This window comes from Lutjanus erythropterus, chromosome 19 (genome assembly GCF_056507025.1).
Source record: "Lutjanus erythropterus isolate fLutEry1 chromosome 19, fLutEry1.hap2, whole genome shotgun sequence".
NCBI classification, from domain to species: Eukaryota; Metazoa; Chordata; class Actinopteri; order Lutjaniformes; family Lutjanidae; genus Lutjanus; species Lutjanus erythropterus.
In genome coordinates, this window is record NC_139335.1 from 29960641 (window position 1) to 29982266 (window position 21626).

General features: G+C 39.5%; 1 protein-coding gene across 6 annotated transcripts in view; it reads left to right on the forward strand.

Moving 5' to 3' along the window:
* rbfox1 (RNA binding fox-1 homolog 1) overlaps positions 1–21626 on the forward strand; it is a 227617-nt gene that overhangs the window by 152428 nt on the left and 53563 nt on the right. For 5 of the 6 annotated variants that reach the window (XM_084744732.1, XM_084744733.1, XM_084744735.1 and 2 more), the window contains exons 2-3: positions 7271–7564; positions 21028–21174. In XM_084744732.1, the coding sequence (XP_084600858.1) occupies positions 7271–7564; positions 21028–21174 (441 nt within the window). The remainder of the gene's footprint in view (positions 1–7270; positions 7565–21027; positions 21175–21626) is intronic. The other variant, XM_084744731.1, reaches the window with a different exon arrangement.

Genomic DNA, 21626 nt, shown 5'->3' on the forward strand with positions numbered 1-21626 from the left:
CCTGCGAGCTGAGAGAAGGTTTGTTGTGTTTGTTCAGCAGGAAGAGGAAGAGAGGGGTAAGGAAATGTGAAGGAAGGAGGAAGAGAGAGAAGGAATTGCTGTTCATTTGATTTGATTTATAAAGGAAATACAAATATGATATGCAACATAAATGTCATGTGGCGCACTGTACTGAGGTCTAAGTTAGCTTAATAAATTCTGTGGGTTTTAATTTGTTCAAGTATTTTATGTAAATACCCAAATTTAAGCTGAGAGAGTTCCATCGATGCTGTCAACTCCACGGTAACACAATTCAAATGTCTTAACTGAAGCATTTTCACACACTAATGTTTACACATTTAGATTTCATAGTGTGTGTGTTGCCTTTTTCGATGTGAATCTGTAGTGTGAGAAAGTGTCAGACATGTTGGTGGTAAGTGCTTAACTGGATGACTGCCTTACCACAAACATGTCCATTTGCACCTGGGTGATAGTAGTCACGTGGCAGTCATTTGGCTATTTACACCCGGCCTCCTAGTTTAGCTACAAAGAGCAATTAAATCCATGCAAAAATGAGAGGTTGTGATGGATGTATTATTCATATATTATATGCATTTTTTTCAGTTTCTAGTCGTAGTTTGGTTAGGTTTAAGCAACAAAACTACTTGGTTAGGACTAGGAAAGATCATGCCTTGTCTCTTGCATGTGATTTAAAATAGCATTGTTGACTATGGCCTACTTTGTCTCTGTCATGCTAGACTACATACACCTGGGTGTGAATAGCCACATTGCTATTACACTGACACTTGAGTGCTACTTGTATTTGTCTGCTTGCATTGATGCCAGTCTTTCTTTACGTTTAAGATCTCAGAAGAAACAGGCAGGCAAACTGAAGTATTGCCATCAAAGTGAATGGTTTTCACTGGCAGTCGATGGATTACAGCTTTACAGACAGTGTGTTAAATGGGCACAAAAAGAAAATGTAGTTGTTTTCACTCAAGGAACCTTCATCAATACAATTTCCTGTTCATATTGGCCATGAGCAGGTTTGGGTACTTTCAAAGTAAAGGCACACAAACTACTTGGCCATTTTTGGCAGCACACCTACTTAGTATTCTGAAAAGATCATTTTAGTTTAAAACTATACACTAGTTACATAAGTTGACATATGTAAGTGACATAACGGAACTTACACACAGCAGTCAATGTTAACTATTGTTTGACACAGGACACAAACCCAATACTTCTGGGCTAAAATCCTGTTTGTTTGGCTCATTCCATCCACTGCTTGGTTAATTTTAGAAAAAAATCATGCTTTGAGTTACAGTAGGTATGTTAGTTGCGTAAGTTAACATACATTTACAAGTTAGAAGGACATCAACGTTGAGTATTGATTTCACACGGGACATGAAACCGATCTCCGACCAATGAAAGTCCTGCGTTAGTTTGACCCATCCTCCACCCAGACCTCCTCTATGCATGGACTTTATTGCTGTTTATACTACATCATCTGACTTTGACGGCACCTCAGAAAAGATTACTGGAGGAGTGCCTCCAGTAGTGACACTAGAGAGGTAAATTCATCATCATAGTTTGAAATAAAGGGACACTGCATTAGACGTTTGCAGTCTATGTGTGAGTTGTCTAGGATGTTAGCTCAGACATGTCTATAGTGACAGCAGAGCAGATAGGACCGAACGTTGCAGAAGTTTTTAGACAGCAGATTTTACATCTAAAAAGTTGAAAAAGAGAGTTGAGAGTTTTATGGATAGGCAGCTGGATTTGCAAGATCACAAGATGCCAGGATTCAAGCACAAAAAGTGGCAAAGCCAATCAGCATCCTAGGAGAGACTACTGACAGCTATGGGTGTGGTTTTAGGTGTCAGGGCAGCGAGAAGTGTCCATGGAAGTGACATGTCTCGAACAAATGGTGGCGGCTCCTGAAGAAGTTAGCGTAGATACTGCGATAGCATCAGTTATATCAGAACTGGAGAGTATTTCTTCATTGAAAGAAGAGCAAAGAACAGACTTCTTCATGGTTTTTGCTCTTCCCCTGTCGGCTTGGGCAAGAGTTTGATTTACCAACTGGCTCCGCTGTTTGACCTGATTAATTCCGACATCTAGCGGCGCCACCATCACATTGGTGGCACATTGTGTCTGTCACTCACGGTGTCTATTGGTCTTGTCTAGAGGGGGACCCAAAATTTACAAGACACTTGTGAGATTTTTTGTGGTTTCTGTTAAAATGTTGTTTTTAAAAGTGACTTTGCATAAAAAGTAAAGGTAAAAGCATGCATACTGTAGGGAGACGCCACTGCAGCAATGGCGGCTTGTTAACTTCTAGCACTTTGCCAGATTCACCCATATGCTGCAAAGTTAGTCGTCAGTCGCTAACTGCTCAGACATAAACAAGCTAGCAGATGTTCCCTTTTCTTTTGCTGGAATTTATACAGTTTAATCCCGTGACTCACCCCCCCACGTGCACCAAAGTAAGTCAAAGTCAGGTCAGATAAATATGACCTTTCTGAACAGCTTTACAGCTCGAGTGTCTTGCCAAGTTGGACCTTGCTTTTGTGATGTTTCTGATTTCTGAGTTCATAGCAATTACTTTGGTGACTGCAATCTTATCTTAACTGATGGGACTGATGGCCAAAGCTATGAAAATAAGACCAAAGTTGTTCTGAGTCGTAGAATTCGTTTGCAGGTAAGGATAGACCTGCGACTCTTTCTGTCTTTTGGTAAAGTTTTCATAGAGAATTCTGATCAAGAGCAGTGCAACAAGCGACTACAGTGCAATCTGTAATGAAAGTCAAGTCAGTGTAAGAGTTTATGTTATGAGCTGTCAGAAGTAAAATACAAAGTGAATCAAGGAAGAACACTGAGGCATTTTAAACACAAATGTGAGCAGAATCGAGAACCATCTTTTGAGATTGAGTGAGATTGTTCTAGGGTGTAGTAACACATGGGGAAGTATACGGAGAGACGTTTTTACTCTGAAGGAGAGAAATTCCTCCTCTCTCTCACTCTGCACTTATTCAGAATTTTAATTGTATTCCTTCAGTTGCTTCTGAGTGTGTGTGTGTGTGTGTGCATGCATGGGTGTGTGTGTGTGTGTGTGCAGTGCTCTGCCACGTAAAGCATATTTCAGCCTTCTAAATGTGGTTCTCATTACACAGCAGAGCGTTTAGCCAAGACTCACTGTCTGCATCCCTCTACCTCTCTATGTCTCTCGCTCAGCCTCGCTTTCTTTTTCCTCTCTCTTGCTTTCCCTCTCTCTCTCTCTCTTTGTCTCTCTCTGTAATGGCTGAGATATAAATGTCCCATAGGAGTAACCTCACTCTCTCTCACACACATACACACACCAGCAGTGTTTGGGGGAACGTTCACTTTCTTTCCTTCAGTGTTTCCACTATTTTTTTGTGAATTGCAGCCACAGCCAGCTGAAACCACATTTCTAAAACTCATAATTCTCACTGACACTCTTTACTTTGTTTATTTGGTGCTGAGCAGTCATTGCTGAGGTATTTTAAAGATCGTGTCTGTGTTCGGTCACTGGAATTCCACATCTCTGATGTTGGTTGTTAAAGGTCTGGGTACATCCTCACACTACAAATATGGGATAACTGGAATACACAGCATGTTGGATTAATTCCCTGTACTTTATATCAATGTGTTTGATAAATTCCTTCCTTTTGCCAAGAGAGTTTGCATCTGACATGGCGTCTTAACTGAATTGGACATGATCAGGCGTTATAGACACTCTGTTTTGATCTTTTCCTGGAGCTTGCGTTGAAAGCGCTGCAAAAAAAGATTCGTGAAGCTGAAAAGAGAAGTTATCTATACTATACATGATAGCTGGACAATCACATTGGGAAACATCCCACATAGTAGAACTGGGCAATAGGACAATATACCATGCGAGAGTAGAACTGTGTCCACCCGTAGAGTTTTGGCAATACTGTTTCCACTGTGGGAGCCATTCGTAATGCTGGCCACACGCTGCAGGAGCTTCAGGCTGATTTTCTTCCGATTCACCACTCCTAAGAACTGGAGGAGAAATCTGGGCTGGGCCTCAGTCGATACCAAAGTTTGCCCCAGATTATCCTATAATGTAATGCAACCCTTCCAAACTGCTTCTAGAATTATCAGGCTGCCCCAGTATTTACAAGTTAAAATTTGGATGATTGTGTCAGAACAGTAGTGAAAGAGAGCAGGGGCGTTTCCATACTTTTTTGACTGGGTTGACACAAATAGAGCACTGATGTATGCAGGGATGACATGAAGTATATGCATGCATATGCACATACATTGGCTTATATGTGTGTATATATATACATATATATATACATATATATATATATATATATATATATATATATATATATATATGTATATATACACACAGCTGTCGATGTGTTTCCAAAGTGACGATGAGCCTAGCATGCCGCTATCAGAAGCTAAGCTTTGAACTTACAAAAACTTTTTACAAGTGGCAAAACCTCTGAAGATGTTATTCTCACAGTATTTTAGCAAACCAAAATCCTCCCAGATGCCTGACTTGGTCCTTGACTATGTACTGTTCATAATTTGGCCTCCTCCACTTGCTATTTTTCATGCTTTTAGCCAGCAGCTAGCTTACATTGCTGTGACTGGCTTACCATTGGTTGGCATGATGTGGGGGCAAAGCATGTGTTGTAGCCTTCCACAATAAAAGACCCATCTGTTTAATGAATCCTGTTACCTGACCCCATGCAAGACTCTAAGGTATCAACCAAATTAACCTAGTCTTTTTTTACCCAGATCTAGAGAGAACAAGATTATTTATATTGATTTTGCTTACAGCCAATCACTGCAAACATTTTTCATAAAAATAACCTTCGAAAAAAAGATATCAATAAAGTAATCCATTGGTATCTGTATCACTTTTAGGCTACTGGTATCATAAACGATACCCGGCCCTACTCGTCATATAAAAATACATCTACATGACTTGGCCTTAGACTATCGCCTGTCCTTCATCTTGTACAGATGAAAAGCATTATTGCACTGTGTCACCAGTATTAACCTGGATGTGGTTAATGAAATCTTATCACAAATCTGTGCATTAGTTCTGTGAGCTGGTGGGCTTCCCAGGTGAAGGCAAGTGATGTGCTGTATGAGCTCAACTTATTTTTCTCTTTCCAAGATCGAAAGAGGCAGAGATAGAATGTGTCCGAGTGTACAGATGAGATCAGATCACAGTGTGAGACAGATGTGCTCATCCCTGTGTAATTGCAATACATTTCAAACCTAGTATTAGCCACAAAGATATCCAACAAATCCTCACAGTGTACCATCACAATTACCCTCCTAAAATCAAGCCATATGACCCATGTCGTGTTGACCTGTTTTCCTCTGTATATAAGTTTATTCATGTGCATGTGTCATTTGGTTGGTGCGTCTGTGATGTAGACTTCCTTTTATAATCAAGTGGGTAACCCTGCGCTCTCAGTGATGGATAAATTGGTTCTTACTACACGGAACAGCTCTTCAAGTATGTTTTCTCCATACGAAGTAGACTAATGTCTGTGTGTGGTGACGGTGATGCAATGGAGTGCAGTTCAGTCAACTCAAGAGTCTCATTACAGTCAGACGCTGGGGACTTTGATTGAAGAACAGATAATCTATGACAACAAATCTGCACTTTGACACTGAACAACAAGACTATCCAAGGGTTACAATGAACCAACATTTCAATAACTCAAAACAACTTTTCAGTAAATAGGCCTATGCTGTATGGTTGATGTCTCCATTTACACGGGGTGAGCTTAAAACAACATCTGATTGCCCATCATCTTTGTTCTAGTTTGATTCTTTCACTGGCAAAAAAATAAAAGGATTCATCCCCAGGGGACTGTTAATATCCCCAGCCAACTTCACAGAAATATGTCAATAATACAGTATTATACAATAATAATAATACAGTTTTCAGGATACAGTAAGTTGTCATCAAGCAAATTTTGGTCAATTAGAAATTTTTGTCTGATCATGCAGGTGGTCAAATACTGACATATTTGTCACCAACCTTTGGCATCTCGTACTGATGCAAAAGGTACCCTTTACCTTTTGTATGAGACACTGTCAGATAAGTCTTTTTAACATGTAGTTTATGTTGTGAAACGGCTGCGGTTTGGTTAGGGACAGCCACCAAAACTACTTGGTTAGGTTTAGACAACACTCATATCTAAATGCCAGAATCGGTTGATTGTCAATTACACCCAAAACGACATATATTACTGGTGGGGAGCACAGCAACAGGCTTGCTGGACTTTAACCACAGTATGATGTAACTCACATGACATTACATGTGGTTTATGTTGTAAAACAGTCACAGTTTGGTTATACACAAAAAACTATCTGGTTAGGTTTAAGCAATATGACTATTTGGTGAGAGTTTGTGGTTTGGATCATGCATGTCCCATGGCAAAAGTGATGTCACTCACGCAACTACATGACATACGTAGTTTACGTTGTAAAATGGTCACAGTGTGGTTAGGTTTGGCACAGAAACTAATATGGTTAGGTTTAGGAAAGGATCATGGTTTGGGTTGAAATTAATGTTATGTACATCACGTAGTGTTGTGTGACAACAATGACGTTACAGACATAACATCCATAACAACATTTTAAGTTACTCAAAACTAAACTCGTTCCACACAGGACTCAAACCCTGGTCTCATGGGTGAAAGTCCTGTGATTGTTTGAGCCATCCACAATCAATATACATATCTGACCAACAGACGCCTTCTTCTGGTGTTAATGAGCTGATTTAGGAAAAAATGTCTGGACTTATATCAGAACTGGAGAGTATTTTTCATTGAAAGAAGAGCAAAGAACAGCACCAAAGACTTTTCACGACGGAAAATATGTTTTCACACCGGCAAGAGTTTGATCTGATTGGTTGAAGTGTTAGACGTGATAGACAGATGGTTTATCCAATCACCTGCCAAGTGTGTTTTGAAAATGCCTGCCCTTTTCCAAACAGTTTCTAGGGACGACTTCCCAGACGGTTCTGTGTAACAAACCATCTGGCCTGTCAGGCTGCACTTTTGATGGTATTTATTCATAAACTAAAGTCGTGAAAATACAGTATATTTATATATATACCTGAAAATGCACAGGAGAGGGATATAAAGCTGTGAACCAAATTTCAAGACAACACATCCAGTCGTTGTGTCTGAATGAAAAATTTCAAGTGGTGCAATTTTGAACTGTCCTCTAAATTAAAACATGAATCTCTTTGTCCATACAGGGTAACCAGGACACACCGGCACCCCCGGATCCATCCATGGCCCAGGCTTACCCATCAGCCCAGTTTGCCCCCCCTCCCCAGAACGGCATTCCTGCTGAGTTCACAGCCTCACACCCCCATCCGCATCCACACTCTCACCCACATCCACACCAGCACCCAGCAGCACCACAGGACTACACCGGGATCCAGGCATCCGTCAGTGAGCATCCTCTCAACATGTACCAGTCCTCACAGAGCCACAGCGAGCAGAGCGGGTCAGACTCTGGCAGTCAGACAGTCACCGGCACAGCCACAGTAAGGCATCATGGGAGAAGCTGATGTTTAAATTGTTTATAACTGGGTTTTAGAGTTTACTGTTTTTGTATTGCACTAATATTGTGTGCAGCTACAAATTTTCATACTCTCCACACAGGGGCTTAAAGGTCTCGTTGAGATGTTTATATGGGTTTTGCCCTGCTTCTATTCTTTAAGCTCCGCTAAGGTTATCTTCCCCCGTGCCGAAGGTATTTGTGCACAGACCACACAGAGATGAGTTTGATGAGCACATTTTCCCAAAGGTCAGGATGTTCCTTTGGGAAGCTTGTAAAAGTTTGGTTCTTACGAATAGACTGCAAACTTGTAATGTGTTTTGAAAAGCAAGCAAATGTGGGTAAAAGACTGTGGCCTGAAAACATGGACTAGATCCAGGACTAGATCAGTATAATATTATATTGTATGGGTATAATATTACCTTTGAGGCAGCTGGATTCGTAAGATCACGAGAGAATCTATCTTGCCAGGCTTCAATTTAACCATTTATGTCTATGTTTATCAGCATCCTGTAGGGACTATTGGCCGCTACAGGCGTGGTTTTAGGTGTGATGACAGCGAGAAGCATTCATGGAATTGGCATTATGGACAGATGGTTCATCCAATCACCTGCCAAGTGTATTTTGAAAGTGCCTGCCCTTTTCCAAATGGTTTCTAAGGATGACTTCCCAGACGGTTCTGTGTAACAAACCATCTGTCTTGTCAGGTTAGGTATATTATCGTATAATACAGCAAAGTGGTCACTGGTCTTTTGAGACCAGTCCAGTTTTTGGTTGATAAGGACCTCTCAGTACCAGTATAAGTTCCTACAGATACCTTGCCATAAAGACCCTCTTCTTCCTCTTTATAAGGGCTTTGATCTCCTTCAATCCATGTTTTATTGTTTGGGAAACACCCAACTTTTTTAGAGTACAGTGTTATCCTCACAGAATTTGATGTATTTTGTTATGCAATGAAAGAGACCCTCAATATCATCCCCGTAGTCCACCTGGAACACTTCCCAGTCTCTGACATAAAAAACACTCCTTGAGGGACTCCTCAGCAGTCTTAGACCAGACCTTTGCAGTCCTTGTGCTGGCCATCTGTTCCTCACCAGTGTCTTGTGGGTGGATTCAACATGTATCAGGTTCTGGTCTGATTCTCCGGAAGGTACAAAGGTCATTTATTTTATGAATTTGCATCTAGAGGAATGTAAACAGCAGCGAGAAAAAACACTGATGGATTCTGTGGGTCTGCTGTTCTTAATCACACTCCTGTGCTTCCTTCTCTGACATTGATGGGTGTATTACTGTCACAAGAAGAGTTGGGAAGTGACCAAGTACAAATACTTTGTTAGTGTACTCAGTAAGTACAGTAACTAAGTAGAGTTTTCAGGTATTTCTACTTTAATTAAGTATTAACAACTTTTCACTTTTACTGCCTAGATTTTGTATTTTCTACTACTTACATTTTCAAAACAGACTTGTTACTTTATTGTTAATGCATTTGAGGGGAATTATTGATTATTTATATCTTGCATCATTGCGCACAGCCTTTCCAACATCAAGACTGATTTTAACCTAAGTAGATGGGGCAATAATACATATGAAGTAAAAGACATAACAACCTAACAAAGTAACAAGACAAAATAAGATGAAAACAACATGAAAGAAATAAGACACAAACCGTGTGCAGATGACAATGATATAAAAGACAAAACAAAACAAAATGACATTAACAAGAAGAAAAAACTGCAAAGGGCATAACAAGATGAAAAGATTTCAAAGACAAAACAAGACAAAAACAACGTTAAGGACATCACAAGGCAAAAATTACGTAAAAGACATAACAAGACTAAACAAGACGAAAACGACATAAAAGGTGCAACAAAATGAAACAGACAAGAGAAGGAGACTCCACCACAAAAATGGGGTTCAGTTAGCTTTGTACAGAACAGAACAGACGGTAGAAATGTCTTTCAGAGATCTACTGTTTACTTTTACACACAAGTATCTGTACTTGTGCTTGAGTAATGAATGTGTGGACTTCTGCCTTAATAAGTCATAAACAATATGTGCTTTAGTAATACAGGCAATGCCATCAATGTCAGCTTCTAAGAGGAGCCTTCCTGCCACAGTGACATTATCTCCTCTTGTATGGTGGTGTTACAGAAGCATCTCCAAAAAAGATACAAATAAATAGATACAATGCAAACAAGCCTGCATAGCATGTTTATGACAGACAGAGCGAAAGTAAGAATAATAAGAAAAACAAGGAAAGTAGTGAGAAGGTGCTTACTGCAACACACCCACAAGTAGACTGGAAGTAGGTAAAGGTGAGGTGAGCTCCACTCTGAGGTCGTTGCCATCCCCTACGTTGCGTGTTCGTTCAGCTGTATAGTGCGACTGGAAAACAAACTCTGCATTGTTATCTGATTATCACTCCAACACTCCAGCTCCCCGCAGACAATCGCCGATGATCTCGGGGGGGCATTTTCGACTCGCTGTTCTAATAGAATTCATACGATTTTTAATGCCGTATACATGAGTGCAGCCTCGCAGGCAACAAAACTCCTGCTAGTCATTTGTTCTCTGGATTTATAACTCAGTTCATTTCCATAAATATTTATGACACCATTGGCCTTAAGTGTCATAAAGATGGGTGTTATTTTGCATAGTAATAATGTGTTTCCTAGGCACTGCAAAAAATAAAGATGCTTAGTTTTCTTTTTCTTTTCTCAGTTGGACTTTGAAACTTAATTCACACAACAATATTTGTCTGACTGAAAGATTAGGCTCCACGGACAAATGTGTGGCTACACCTGAGGTATAACTGCACAAATATTAAGACAGTATATTCCAAACAGTGATTTGATTACACATCTCCCTCCAAGAAAAATGGTTATTACTAAATAACAGCATGTCTTAAGTGAGAAAGACATATAGAGTAGACTGTGATGTGACAACTCGACCCGACTTGGTATATGACGACCTGGAAATGAGATCCAGTGATCAACTATCTTTCTCCCGATGCGCTTACAGCACCTTTAAATCAATCTAGCACTTAAAATATGTTTATATTAAATATGTAGCAACTCTGTCCTTTACTGCGGATTGATATTTTATTCAGGTGTCTTTTGATGAAAATATTAGTTGTGAATAAAAACAGATGCAGGTTTTTATTTCAGGCTGCACACAGCCCTAACACCATTCACTAACAAGTCAGGGCAGCCTGTGTGTAGCCTAGAGGCAAAACCCACGGCAAGAAAAGCCTGCAATGCACTCGCAGCACTACTCATTCCCACCGGTTAAGCTCAATGCCGTGGGCACACAGTAATAACCGAAGGCAACTCAGATGGAATTTCAAAATTTTTATCGCCTCCTCTTCACTCTCATTTGCACCATCATAGGTAGACGACAATGTTTAGAGAGATTCTAGACAGAAAATCACAGTGGAAGTATTTAAGTGAGGGGGACAAAAATAAGATTTTGATAAATGATGGAGACATGTTCCCCAAATCCCTAGTGGAAATAACACCATGGGTATTATTAACTAAAGTGTCTGCTGGAAATAGTCTGTACAGCTTACAGACCTATTGACCTATTGTATGTGCACATGCAAAGTAGAGAGTTTTAACTCCAAATAAGATTTGAAGGACATTTTCAACATGAATTTGTGTTGCACTTTGGCCATTTGTTCACACAAAAACTGCATTTTTGGAGCCTGAAAACGCAAACTTTTGAAACTGTGTTCAAGACTGTAGTCTTTTGAAAACACCACACTGAAAATTGCCTTGTAAACTGGCAATATGTGTTTCCTGTGATGTCAAAAGTGACATCATGCACATTGAGGACAAGAAAAACAATGGCAGACTACCAAGCTATGTGTGGGATGTTGACTCTACTGAGTTTATTAACACTCATCCAGTAAAATGTAGATTTGCTGCACCATTACTGAGATCGCATTAGTTATATGCACCAAATACTCTGTTCCTCTTCATAGAGGTGTTTGTGTGCAGGCGCATGGTGTTATTGTGTGGTGTTTCGTTACAAAGTTACACTGCCAACTACTCACCCGACATGCACACCACAGCATTTTCAGTCGTTTTTGCGGCTCCGTGTGCACAGGGATCGTTTTCACAACATTGCTGTATGAATGCGGAACTGCATGTTTAGCAAGACCGTTGTACGTGAACATGGCCTTAGATAATCTGGGTGAACTCTTACAACCTGTCTAATCATTTCACTGTTTGTCTGTAAATTCGAGACTTTCTTGACTGATAACACTGATAAAAGACTTAAGTTTCACTTGATATTTATGACTTTTAACTTAACTTAAACATGAGACAGGTGACTCAAAAGGACTTTTTGGATAAAACATTAGCATCTTTTCAGGGCAGTTTTGTTTTGTTGATTGGGTGGTTTCTAGTGTAAAGCTGGCGATCCACCAGGATGCAGCAGACCAGCAGAGGCCAACACACAAGGCAGCTTTTACTGAGGGGGCTATGTAGTCCAAAAATAATAAAATTCAAGGATTGCATTGTCAGTGACAGTAGTAAGAAGAGAACAGCGGTATGCAATGTCTGCATCTCAAAATTCAGTGACGCAACCATGTATAAATCACAACTGAGTCATAATTTACATTATAACTGGGCTAAGTTTGAACCTGCACACAGCCGGTGCACCAGGATGCTGGGGTGTCTTCCAAAAAGCAGGATGAGCGAGTTCACAGAATGTGTTGAATCTAGACTCAGAGGCTTCTTTATTTACATGTTCAACAATGGGAGAGTTCAAACCCTCCCTTGATTTCATACAGAAGTAGAAAAGAAAATCACAAGAATTACAACAGATAACTTCACAGGATAACAAGAAGACCTACTACACCTGAAAGCACCACAACCCCATTGCTGAGTATTATGTCAGTGGCTACAGTTTGAAGCTGGAAATTAGTTGTTGATAAAGGTTACAACCATTTAGGGCTTTGACGGTACTGATTTTTTTCTTTCCACAATAACAAAGCAACATATTACGTCGGGTTGGTGGTTTACCGCAACTGCCTTAATAATTACACTTTATTGACTTGTGTGTGACATCGCTGATCCATAGATGTATTAAAAGATCGACGAGCAGATATCAATACGAGATTGACCCCTGAAAACAAAATTTGCAGAGATGATGGCAATGAATTCAACCCTGCGGTAGGCATCATGTGATCGCAGTAATACTGTTATCGTCACAGCAACTGTTGCAAAGCTGTTTTAATTTTTGCTGCTGTCCTTTAATCTTTCAAAACTTTCATCAGAGGTGCAGCTTTTGTTAATGTGCTGACAGTGTCGAAAATTGATGTCTTTGCTGCGACCCACAAGTTATTCTAGCAGAAGAAAGAATGAGAGAAAGAAAGCGTGCTGGCAGCAGGAAGACGGTATACTGTACATCTGGAAGTCTCATCAGCTCTCCGTCTTAGTCGGCCTGTCTGCTGCACTCCTCCCCCCACGGCTCGCTCTCGCAGCTTTATTTCTCTCTTCTTTTCAGCCACGTCTGCTCTGTCTGTCTGTGTCTGGGTCTCAGCGTGTCTCGCGCTCCTGCATGCTTCAGCTGCTTAACCCAACAGTGGATTTTATCCCCAAAATACCATGCCAGCAACAATAACAAGAGATACCGACAACAGCTATCAGATTTGGTGACTTTCTGCACAACATACTTATTTGACATCTTTCTTGGGACACAGCTGGTTTTCAGTATATTGGAGTATATGCCTACAGCGCATTACAGGACATTACAGTTTAGAATTAAAGAAGTTACAGTGGGTTTGTAGTGAAGTCTGCATCTCTAAATACTCATTTTATTTGTTTACTAGTTGGATCTTGAGCATGGCCACCACATAGACATACATACAGCAGTAGCCAATGAGGTACAGTGCAATCAATATGGCAGCAAAGCTGACAAAACAGGAATTTATTCATTTCGTATATTGCCTACCCAGAGGAAAATTTTGTTTCACACAATCGTCTTTTCTTTGTCTTATGAAAAATAAATGAGATTGTTATTTTGAGCTCACTGAAGTATGTTTCTGAGAAGAAAAAAAAATATGAGCAAAAGAAAAGCAAGAGATCTTTTGCTGACCTGTTAGGTGTCTCAGAGGTGTCTGTGTAGGTGGAGCAACAACACTTTAACTTGACCACTGAGACATATTTAACATCTCATTTAAGACAACCAAATTTTCTTTTAGATCTCACTGTTATCTCAAGAGCTGATTATTTAAGACAAATTTAAGATCTGTGCCATGAGTCAATAAAAAAAAAAAAAACATTTTAAGATCTTCAGTTGGGCTCAAATTAGTCTCAGGCTGAGATGAGACAAAAGTTATTTCTCAGGAGCCAAATTCAAGAAGTAAATGGTCTTAGGAAATGGTCAAAGACTCATATTGGTCTTAAATTGAGCTCAGGAGACACAGGCCAGACAAAGATGACATCTTATTTGAACTTGTCCTGTCCTTTGGGTAACTTCAGTACGTCATAACATGTCAGGTATGGAATTAATCTGCAGATACTCCAGTTTAAGATGAAATGGAACTTTTTGATCAGTTTTAGAGCCACAACAAAGGCCAAAAATGTGGCCTGCAACAGAGTAGGTAAGACTGGTTTTTAGCCTAGCAGTTGTTGATGACTTGTAGCCGCAAACAGCTGGGTAGGAGTCAGGAGTCAGTCTATAAAAGAGCGTAGGAGATTTTTTGAGGTTTTTCAAAACTTGTGAATCACCGCAAACACTTGGTTCTAGGGTATACAGTCATAAAAGTTCACAAAATGTACCTGCATTAATGTACATCATATTATCTACACATGGAATTAAACTGATCCAACTGTATAAGTACAGTATGACTGGAATCAGCCTACAACTAAGATTTGTTGCTTCTGGAAAAGTGACTGCAACAGCTTTGGACATGAATGTCACAGATTATTTAAAAGAAAACATTTAGCAATGTTGCACAGTGAGCCTTTGAAGAAATGTAAAAGCCTGCAAGTGGATGGACTCATAGTATTTGCGTAATGTTTTGTGGCTGGAAATCAGCCTCTCTCTCAGTTGTGTGTGTGTGTGTGTGTGTGTGCGTGTGTGTTGAGTGCTGTGTATGTATCGTGGAAGAATGACCTCATCTGGTCGGAGTGTTTATAGAGCAACGTCAGCCTCCTCACTGTGAGCCCCACAGTGTGTGCAGTGAAAGAAAGGGGAAATTAAGACAGAGAGAAAATTGACTTTTTAAAAATAAACTTGTTCATTATATATGTACATTGAAAAGTGCATGATATATTTTACACTTTATATGTAACACACCGAATTGCCAACATTTGGAAACAAAAGTGACATGGGTAAACAAAGTGTGGGGAAGAAAAAAGTTATGAGAACATGATGTCATTCTTTTGTGGAGACCTAAATTCTCACACACATCCGTAAAAGATTAACCTTTCAAGGCAGCTGGATTTGTAAGATCATATGAGAATCCATGTTGCCAGGCTTCAAGTTATCCATTTGTGTCCGTGCTAAAAGTGGGGCAGCCAATCAGCATCCTTTTAGGTGTGACGACAGCGAGAAGCGTCAAAATTTTCTTTACAAAAACAACAAGACTTGTCTACAGACATGCTACTTACAAACGTCAGACTGTTGTTGTGTTTCCTCCTTGGCACTCTCCCAGTACGTCATATGGTTCGTTGGTCTGATTGATTGAAGTTAGTGTGTATTATATGGACGGATGGTTCCTCCAATCACATGCCAAGTGTTTTTTGAAAGTGCCTGTCCTTTTCCAAACAGTTTCTAAGGTGACTGCCAGGGTAGAAAAAGATGGCTCCACTTGACGTTGGTGCTGTTTTTATTGAGCACCTCCACCAGGTCCAACCTTGACTGTTAAACAAATGGCATTCCAATCAGCCCCTGGTGTGTCATTTGTTTAGTTTGCAAATGTTAGCAGGCTAATGCTAAACTAAATTGGGGACCACAGACAATATAATGTGGTGAACATCAGCTACTAGAGCTTCACAGAGCCATGTTGTTGCAGGCTCTTACACTGCTTCCATCAAGTGTTTCTCAAACTTTTTACACCAGGTGCCACCTCAGAAAGTATTAGCCTCCCCAACAAAAATACATTAGCCTAGGCCTGCCCTGTTCAGCTACAGAAAGTTCACACATGAGGCAGATTTATTTCTAATATACTTATTCTTTATTTCTAATTTCTAAGATTATACATTGTTGACTGTTGTCAGAGCTGCACAGTTCAGCTCGTAACTAATCATGGATGTCATAAGCATGCCATATGTGCATAAACATAAGGCTGTATATTGAAACAAAAATATTTCAGAACAAAGCTTATTTTAAATTACATACATATACATACATACATATTTTAATTATATGTTTTTAAATTTCAGTTTCAGGTTTTTGGGTGGTTTTTCAGTGTACCACTAGAGGGAGCTTGTAGCATAGATCCTGATTGTGTAATCCTGTTACATGTAATCCATTACTCCCCAAGTCTGGTTGAACATGTTCTAGGGTAAATAATTATTTTGCGTTTAACAGCTACACTTCTGGCTGCATTATTTCTCCAGGTTAGGCGACATTTTATTGTCTCTTCTCTAAGAACCTGTGTTCAGCCATCATCTCTGCTCGATATCGCCAATATGTCTGAAACGGCTCTACATTCAGCCTGGCCTGGCCTCACAGTTTATCATGCCAAAGGAGGGATGAGATGAGACGAGATGCTTTGTCTCCCAGTTTGTTTGTTTTATTTCTTCACTGCGGGTGTAGGCGGATGTCGCCACCGATGAGGAGCTCTGCACAGATGGCAGTCGCTGCTGTGTGTGTACGCTCCTTTCCATATGTGTCGGTATATACCTAGGCGTTGTGTGGAAGACTTGCAGTCTGCTGGCCTTATGCTGCTTCTTTTCAAGCTCACACACCCACACGAGCACACACATGCACACACAAACACATGCACACAGGGTGTATTTTTAGCTGGCCTGGGACTGTTTGTGAAAGAGAAAGAAGGAATGCAAAACATTGTCTTTCTTGTAGGATCATGATTTTAGGATGTTACACGTGGCTGTGACAGCAGTCTTTGTGTTCAGTGCATTTATTACTCAACCTAAGATCCCAAATACTGTCACATTTATGTCACACACTCTGGATTGAATAATTAACACCTCTTTGAACAACACCTTTTTGACAGTGTCAGAGAAGTGTCGCTTCAGTGAATTTGTTAATTTTTGAGGTCAGTTTTTTTGCGTTTCACATCAGACTGCATTATAGCCTCTCCTTTTCTCTAGATGGCATGCGACACGCCCCCGTTGGCGCTTTTTCACCATACCGAGCCAAACTGCACTGTGCCGAATTACATTTTCATTGTCACTTTCACTGCGCCTAGTTGCGCTGCGCCACGCCCAAGATGGACCTATTCTGGAGTGGGGCCAAAGCGAGCCCGGCTCGCCTCCGAGCAGACTGCAGTGACGTCTCGCCGGCCGCGACCAACCTGTGGCGAGCCTGCTTTCTCCCCCTCCAACGAGTGCGTGTTGTGATAGTGAGCTCATGTGTGCAGGAGAGCAGAGAGGAAGATGTTTCTAAAAGTCCCTTTATGTTAAACTCTCAGTACTTTTGTAGCTTCTAACAGAATCTTTATGTTTTGAAATGTAGTTTCTCTCATGTGTCGCTGTTTGAAGTTTCAGGTATCTGCATTATTTTACCGTTTCATATTCACTTTCAGCTGTGTTGGAGTTATGAAAACTTTTCCTGTTTGTGCTGCTAAGGAAACTAAAGGGGACTTTTACTGTGAAGAATTTAAGGGAACTGGGTGTTTATCCCAGAGACGTATATGAACCATTTATCCACCACTTTACAGCCGTTTGACTCGAGCTTCATTGAGCTCGTTTTCAGGTAAAAGGCACACCTTCAAGCGGGTAGCCCTGTTGTAATGGAAATGCAAACCCCTGCCATACTGGGCTTACAGGCCGAGTCAAACCAAGTCGAGCCAGGCCAGCTCTGTGTGGAAAAGGGCCACCACTTCAGAGAAGCAGCAGGAAGCTAAGCTGTGTCCTGCTGTGGACAGGATCAGCAACAAAATGGAGTTTAAACACCTAAAAAATCAATATAAATTTAAGTGTATGCTATATTATTATATTTTCATGATTATGTATCATCAGGACAATAGAGAGGACACTCGATTACATAAGTCACCCCGTTATCCTCAAGTATGACTGGTTAACTGTCCAGTGAGAGGTGAGACCTCACTTTGAACTGTTTGATGAGTAATTTTACACACACACATTTTTGCATTTTAGCCTGCTTAATAAGTTAACAAATCACTCAGATAAAAGTGTTTTTCTTGATGGAGAGTACAGCAGTGATTCTCAAAGTGTTAGCCAGGGGTAGACTGTGAAGGCCCTGCAGGTGGACCTTGACAAGTCTTGAAAAATAAATAAACAATAAATAATAAATAAAATGTTTTAAAGTTTCAATTTTATAAATTTGAAAGTACCATGAAATATTTAGGATTATTTTAAAAAGTAATCAGAAATAATAAAAGAATGGTGGATTTAAGTTATGTCTTATTTTTCATATATCTGACCTGGTTTAACAGGTGTTAAACCATATTTGGTCGCCTGTAGAGGTACAATACAAGGTAGAGGTACAATGACATAGAGATAGAGGTACAATAGAGATACAATTTCCTTTTGAGAACTTAAAGAATAAAGTATGAAAGCCTTACGTTGCATTAGTATGGTGTCACTCTGTTGTGATGTGATTAGAAGGACTATTTAGCTTTGAAATACTAATTTTAAACACAAGAATAAGAAACTGTAAGACACTGTAATGTTAGTAATTAAAGGAGAGACAAGAAAAATCGTACAATTATGTGTGTGCATGTGTGCGCACATAGCGTGCTGCTCCTGCATAAGTCAGTGCCCCACTTGGGCTTGAAACATCCCTGCACAGAAGTCACACAATAACTCTCGGAGTGTAACAGTTTGTGTATTCGTCCCTTTCATGCAGTGTCATTGTTTCTGGTTAGTTACATTGAAAATGGACAAAGATTAGAGCCTGTGTCTTAAACTGTGTGCATAACAAGTTAGGCAGCAGGGCCGGGAAGATGATTTTAAAAATGTATTCTAATACAATTACTACTCAATTTCTCCATTAATCAATCGTTCGTTATTTGGTCCATAAAATGTGAAAGGTGAACAATGTTGAATGAAGTCCAAGATGACGTCCTCAAATGTCTTGTTTTGTCCACAACTCAAATATGTTCAGTTTATTGTCAGAGAGGAGTAAAGAAACCAGAAAATATTCACATTTAAGAAGCTGAAATCAGAGAATTTTGACTTTCTCTGGAAAAATCACTCAAAACAATTGATCAATTATCAAAATAGGTGCAGATTAATTTAATACTCAATTACTAATAGATTAATTGTTGCAGCTCCAAGTGTTTTATGTTAGTTGTTAGGTTTATTAGTTTGTCCAGCTGGTCCTCCTTTTGTTTTGTGCAACTTATTGACTGATTGATTTAAAGACAAAAAAATTCCGCCCAGTGAAGCATTTTTTCACCAGAGGTCATGATAATGAATTGACAGCTGAGTGTGCACTGTGCATGGTAATGTATCATTCTTTATTTTAAATCTGATTACGCTTTTTTTTTTTATCTGTAAGCGTAATGGAAAACCATGATCCTAAAACTGAGGTAAAGTACCGAACTGTGGATTTTGTGTACTGTTACACATCTCCTGTAGGTAATACACTGACTACAGAGAAGTAGCTCATATAACCCCACTTCAAATAACCTGAACTGTCCCTGTAATTCATGAGCAAGTCTTATTCATAAATGAATGAGCTCCAGAGCCAGCAAAGAGACACACCAACAGTTTTTCTAACACACGCTTGCAGAGTAACAGGAGACTGTGGAGTCCTCTCTTGTGTTTAACAGCCATTGATCTCACTCACACTGAGAGCTAAAGGACAAACACAGACTGCTGCTGGTGCTCTGTATGTGCATGAGCATCTATTATGTCTCCGTGTTTGAATATTTTAACTCTTTGCGGTTTCCTTTTTGTCTCATGCACCATTTATGACCCTGTCTAATTCATGGTCTGTAGCTCCGTGGCCTGAGGTGTGATAATATGTTCTCACAATGTGGGTTATTAATGTGAGAACTAACCTGACATTAAAGAGCAATTGAACAGCCCATTTTTGATTGGACACGCCCTCTTCACATATCCAGAAAATGTGATCAAATGCAGAGTAGATGTAGTAGAGTATAAGGCAGATTTTACATGTATTACTTGGGGTCCAGAAGACAGAATCACTTGATTTTCTCTGGAAAAAGGAGAATAATTTAATCTTTTAGGGATCATGAATACCAGTTTGAGTTGCGTTTGCAGTGCACATTTCCAGGGTTTGGTTCCTGTTGTGGTGCTGTCTGTGGCTTGGTTGTGCATTGCAATGAACACAGTCCATCACTGAGTGTGAAAGCTCACTCTTGCCCTTGAGAGTTGTATTTTTGTGGAGTTGGAAGGTGAAAGTTGCCAGTCCCTTCTAGTGCTGACACCGGCATCTCAATGCAGCATCCAGCAGATGGAGAGTAACTAACTGCAAGTACTTTGTTACTTTAATTAAGTAGAATTTTCAGGTATCTGTACATTTCTTCAGCATTTCTTTTTCTGAAAACTTTCGACTTATATTCACTACATTTTAACACAAATATCTGCAGTTTCTACTCCTTACATTTCTAATATAGGCTTGTTGCTTTTGTTTTATTCCAAGACAGAAAAACAATGTAAAAAGATGCAATAACAAAAGCAGCATAAAAAAATATGAAAAGGGCATTAACTACATAACAAGATGAAAAACACATCAGATGAAAATGATTAAAAGATGTTACTAGGCAAAATTGATAATGAAGGTGTCACAAGATGAAAATGACTTGAAAAATGAAACGACAAAAATTACGTAAAAGATGAAAACATTATAATAATACATAACAAGACAAAGATGTAAAAGATGTAACAAGAGGAAAATGATTCAATAAGATGAAAATGGTGTAACAAAACAACAAGACAAAAATGACATAAAAGACGTAACAAGATGAAAACAGCATAACAATACAAAACAAGACAAAAATGATGTAAAAGGTGAATCAAGATAAAAGTGACTTAACAAGATAAAAATGGTGTAACAAAACATAACAAGACTCAATTGACATAAAGGATTAGACAAAACAAAAATGACGTGGCAAGACGTAACAATACAACAAGACGTAAACGTAACTGTGTAACATCACACAGGTGGTTTTATCAGATACAAAAAGCACACAGATAATTTTGTTTTCAAACACACTTTTATGTTACAGCATGCACAAATCTTGTAAAATTGCATTCGTAGTTGCTGGAAGTGTCTTTGTACGTCTTTAATTCGAGTCCTTTATTCTGTGTTTTCCAGCAGACAGATGATGCCGCCCAGACGGACAGTCAGCCACCAACACAGACTGTACCTGAAAGCACAGACAGCAAGGCCCAACCCAAGAGACTTCACGTCTCCAACATCCCCTTCAGGTTTAGAGATCCAGACCTCAGGCAAATGTTCGGCGTAAGTACGACAGACTTTTCTGAAATCTGAGACGATGCAGCTTGATTTTTTTCAATTGGACATTTTGGCATAAAAAACAAAAACAAGGAGAGAAAAACAGTTGGGTGTTAATTTTCTGGATAGCTCTTTAGATTACAGCCAGCAACGTAATGCGTAATTACTACAGAGTTATGGTGTAATTTTTTTTAATAATGCTGTACCAGCACTGTACCTACCTATACATATATACATATATGTAGGTACTAAGTAGTATAATGGAATAAGGGTAACAATTCTGGATTTTACAAAGAAATTGTACTATAGTTATTTTTTTAACTACTGGGTATCTATTCTATTATTTAAGGATAAATATGAGACTATGATAATAGCTCAGTAAATCATACTTACCCTATAATTATAGAATAGGTACCCAATAGTTAAAAATAACTGCAGTATAATTTCTTTGTAGAATC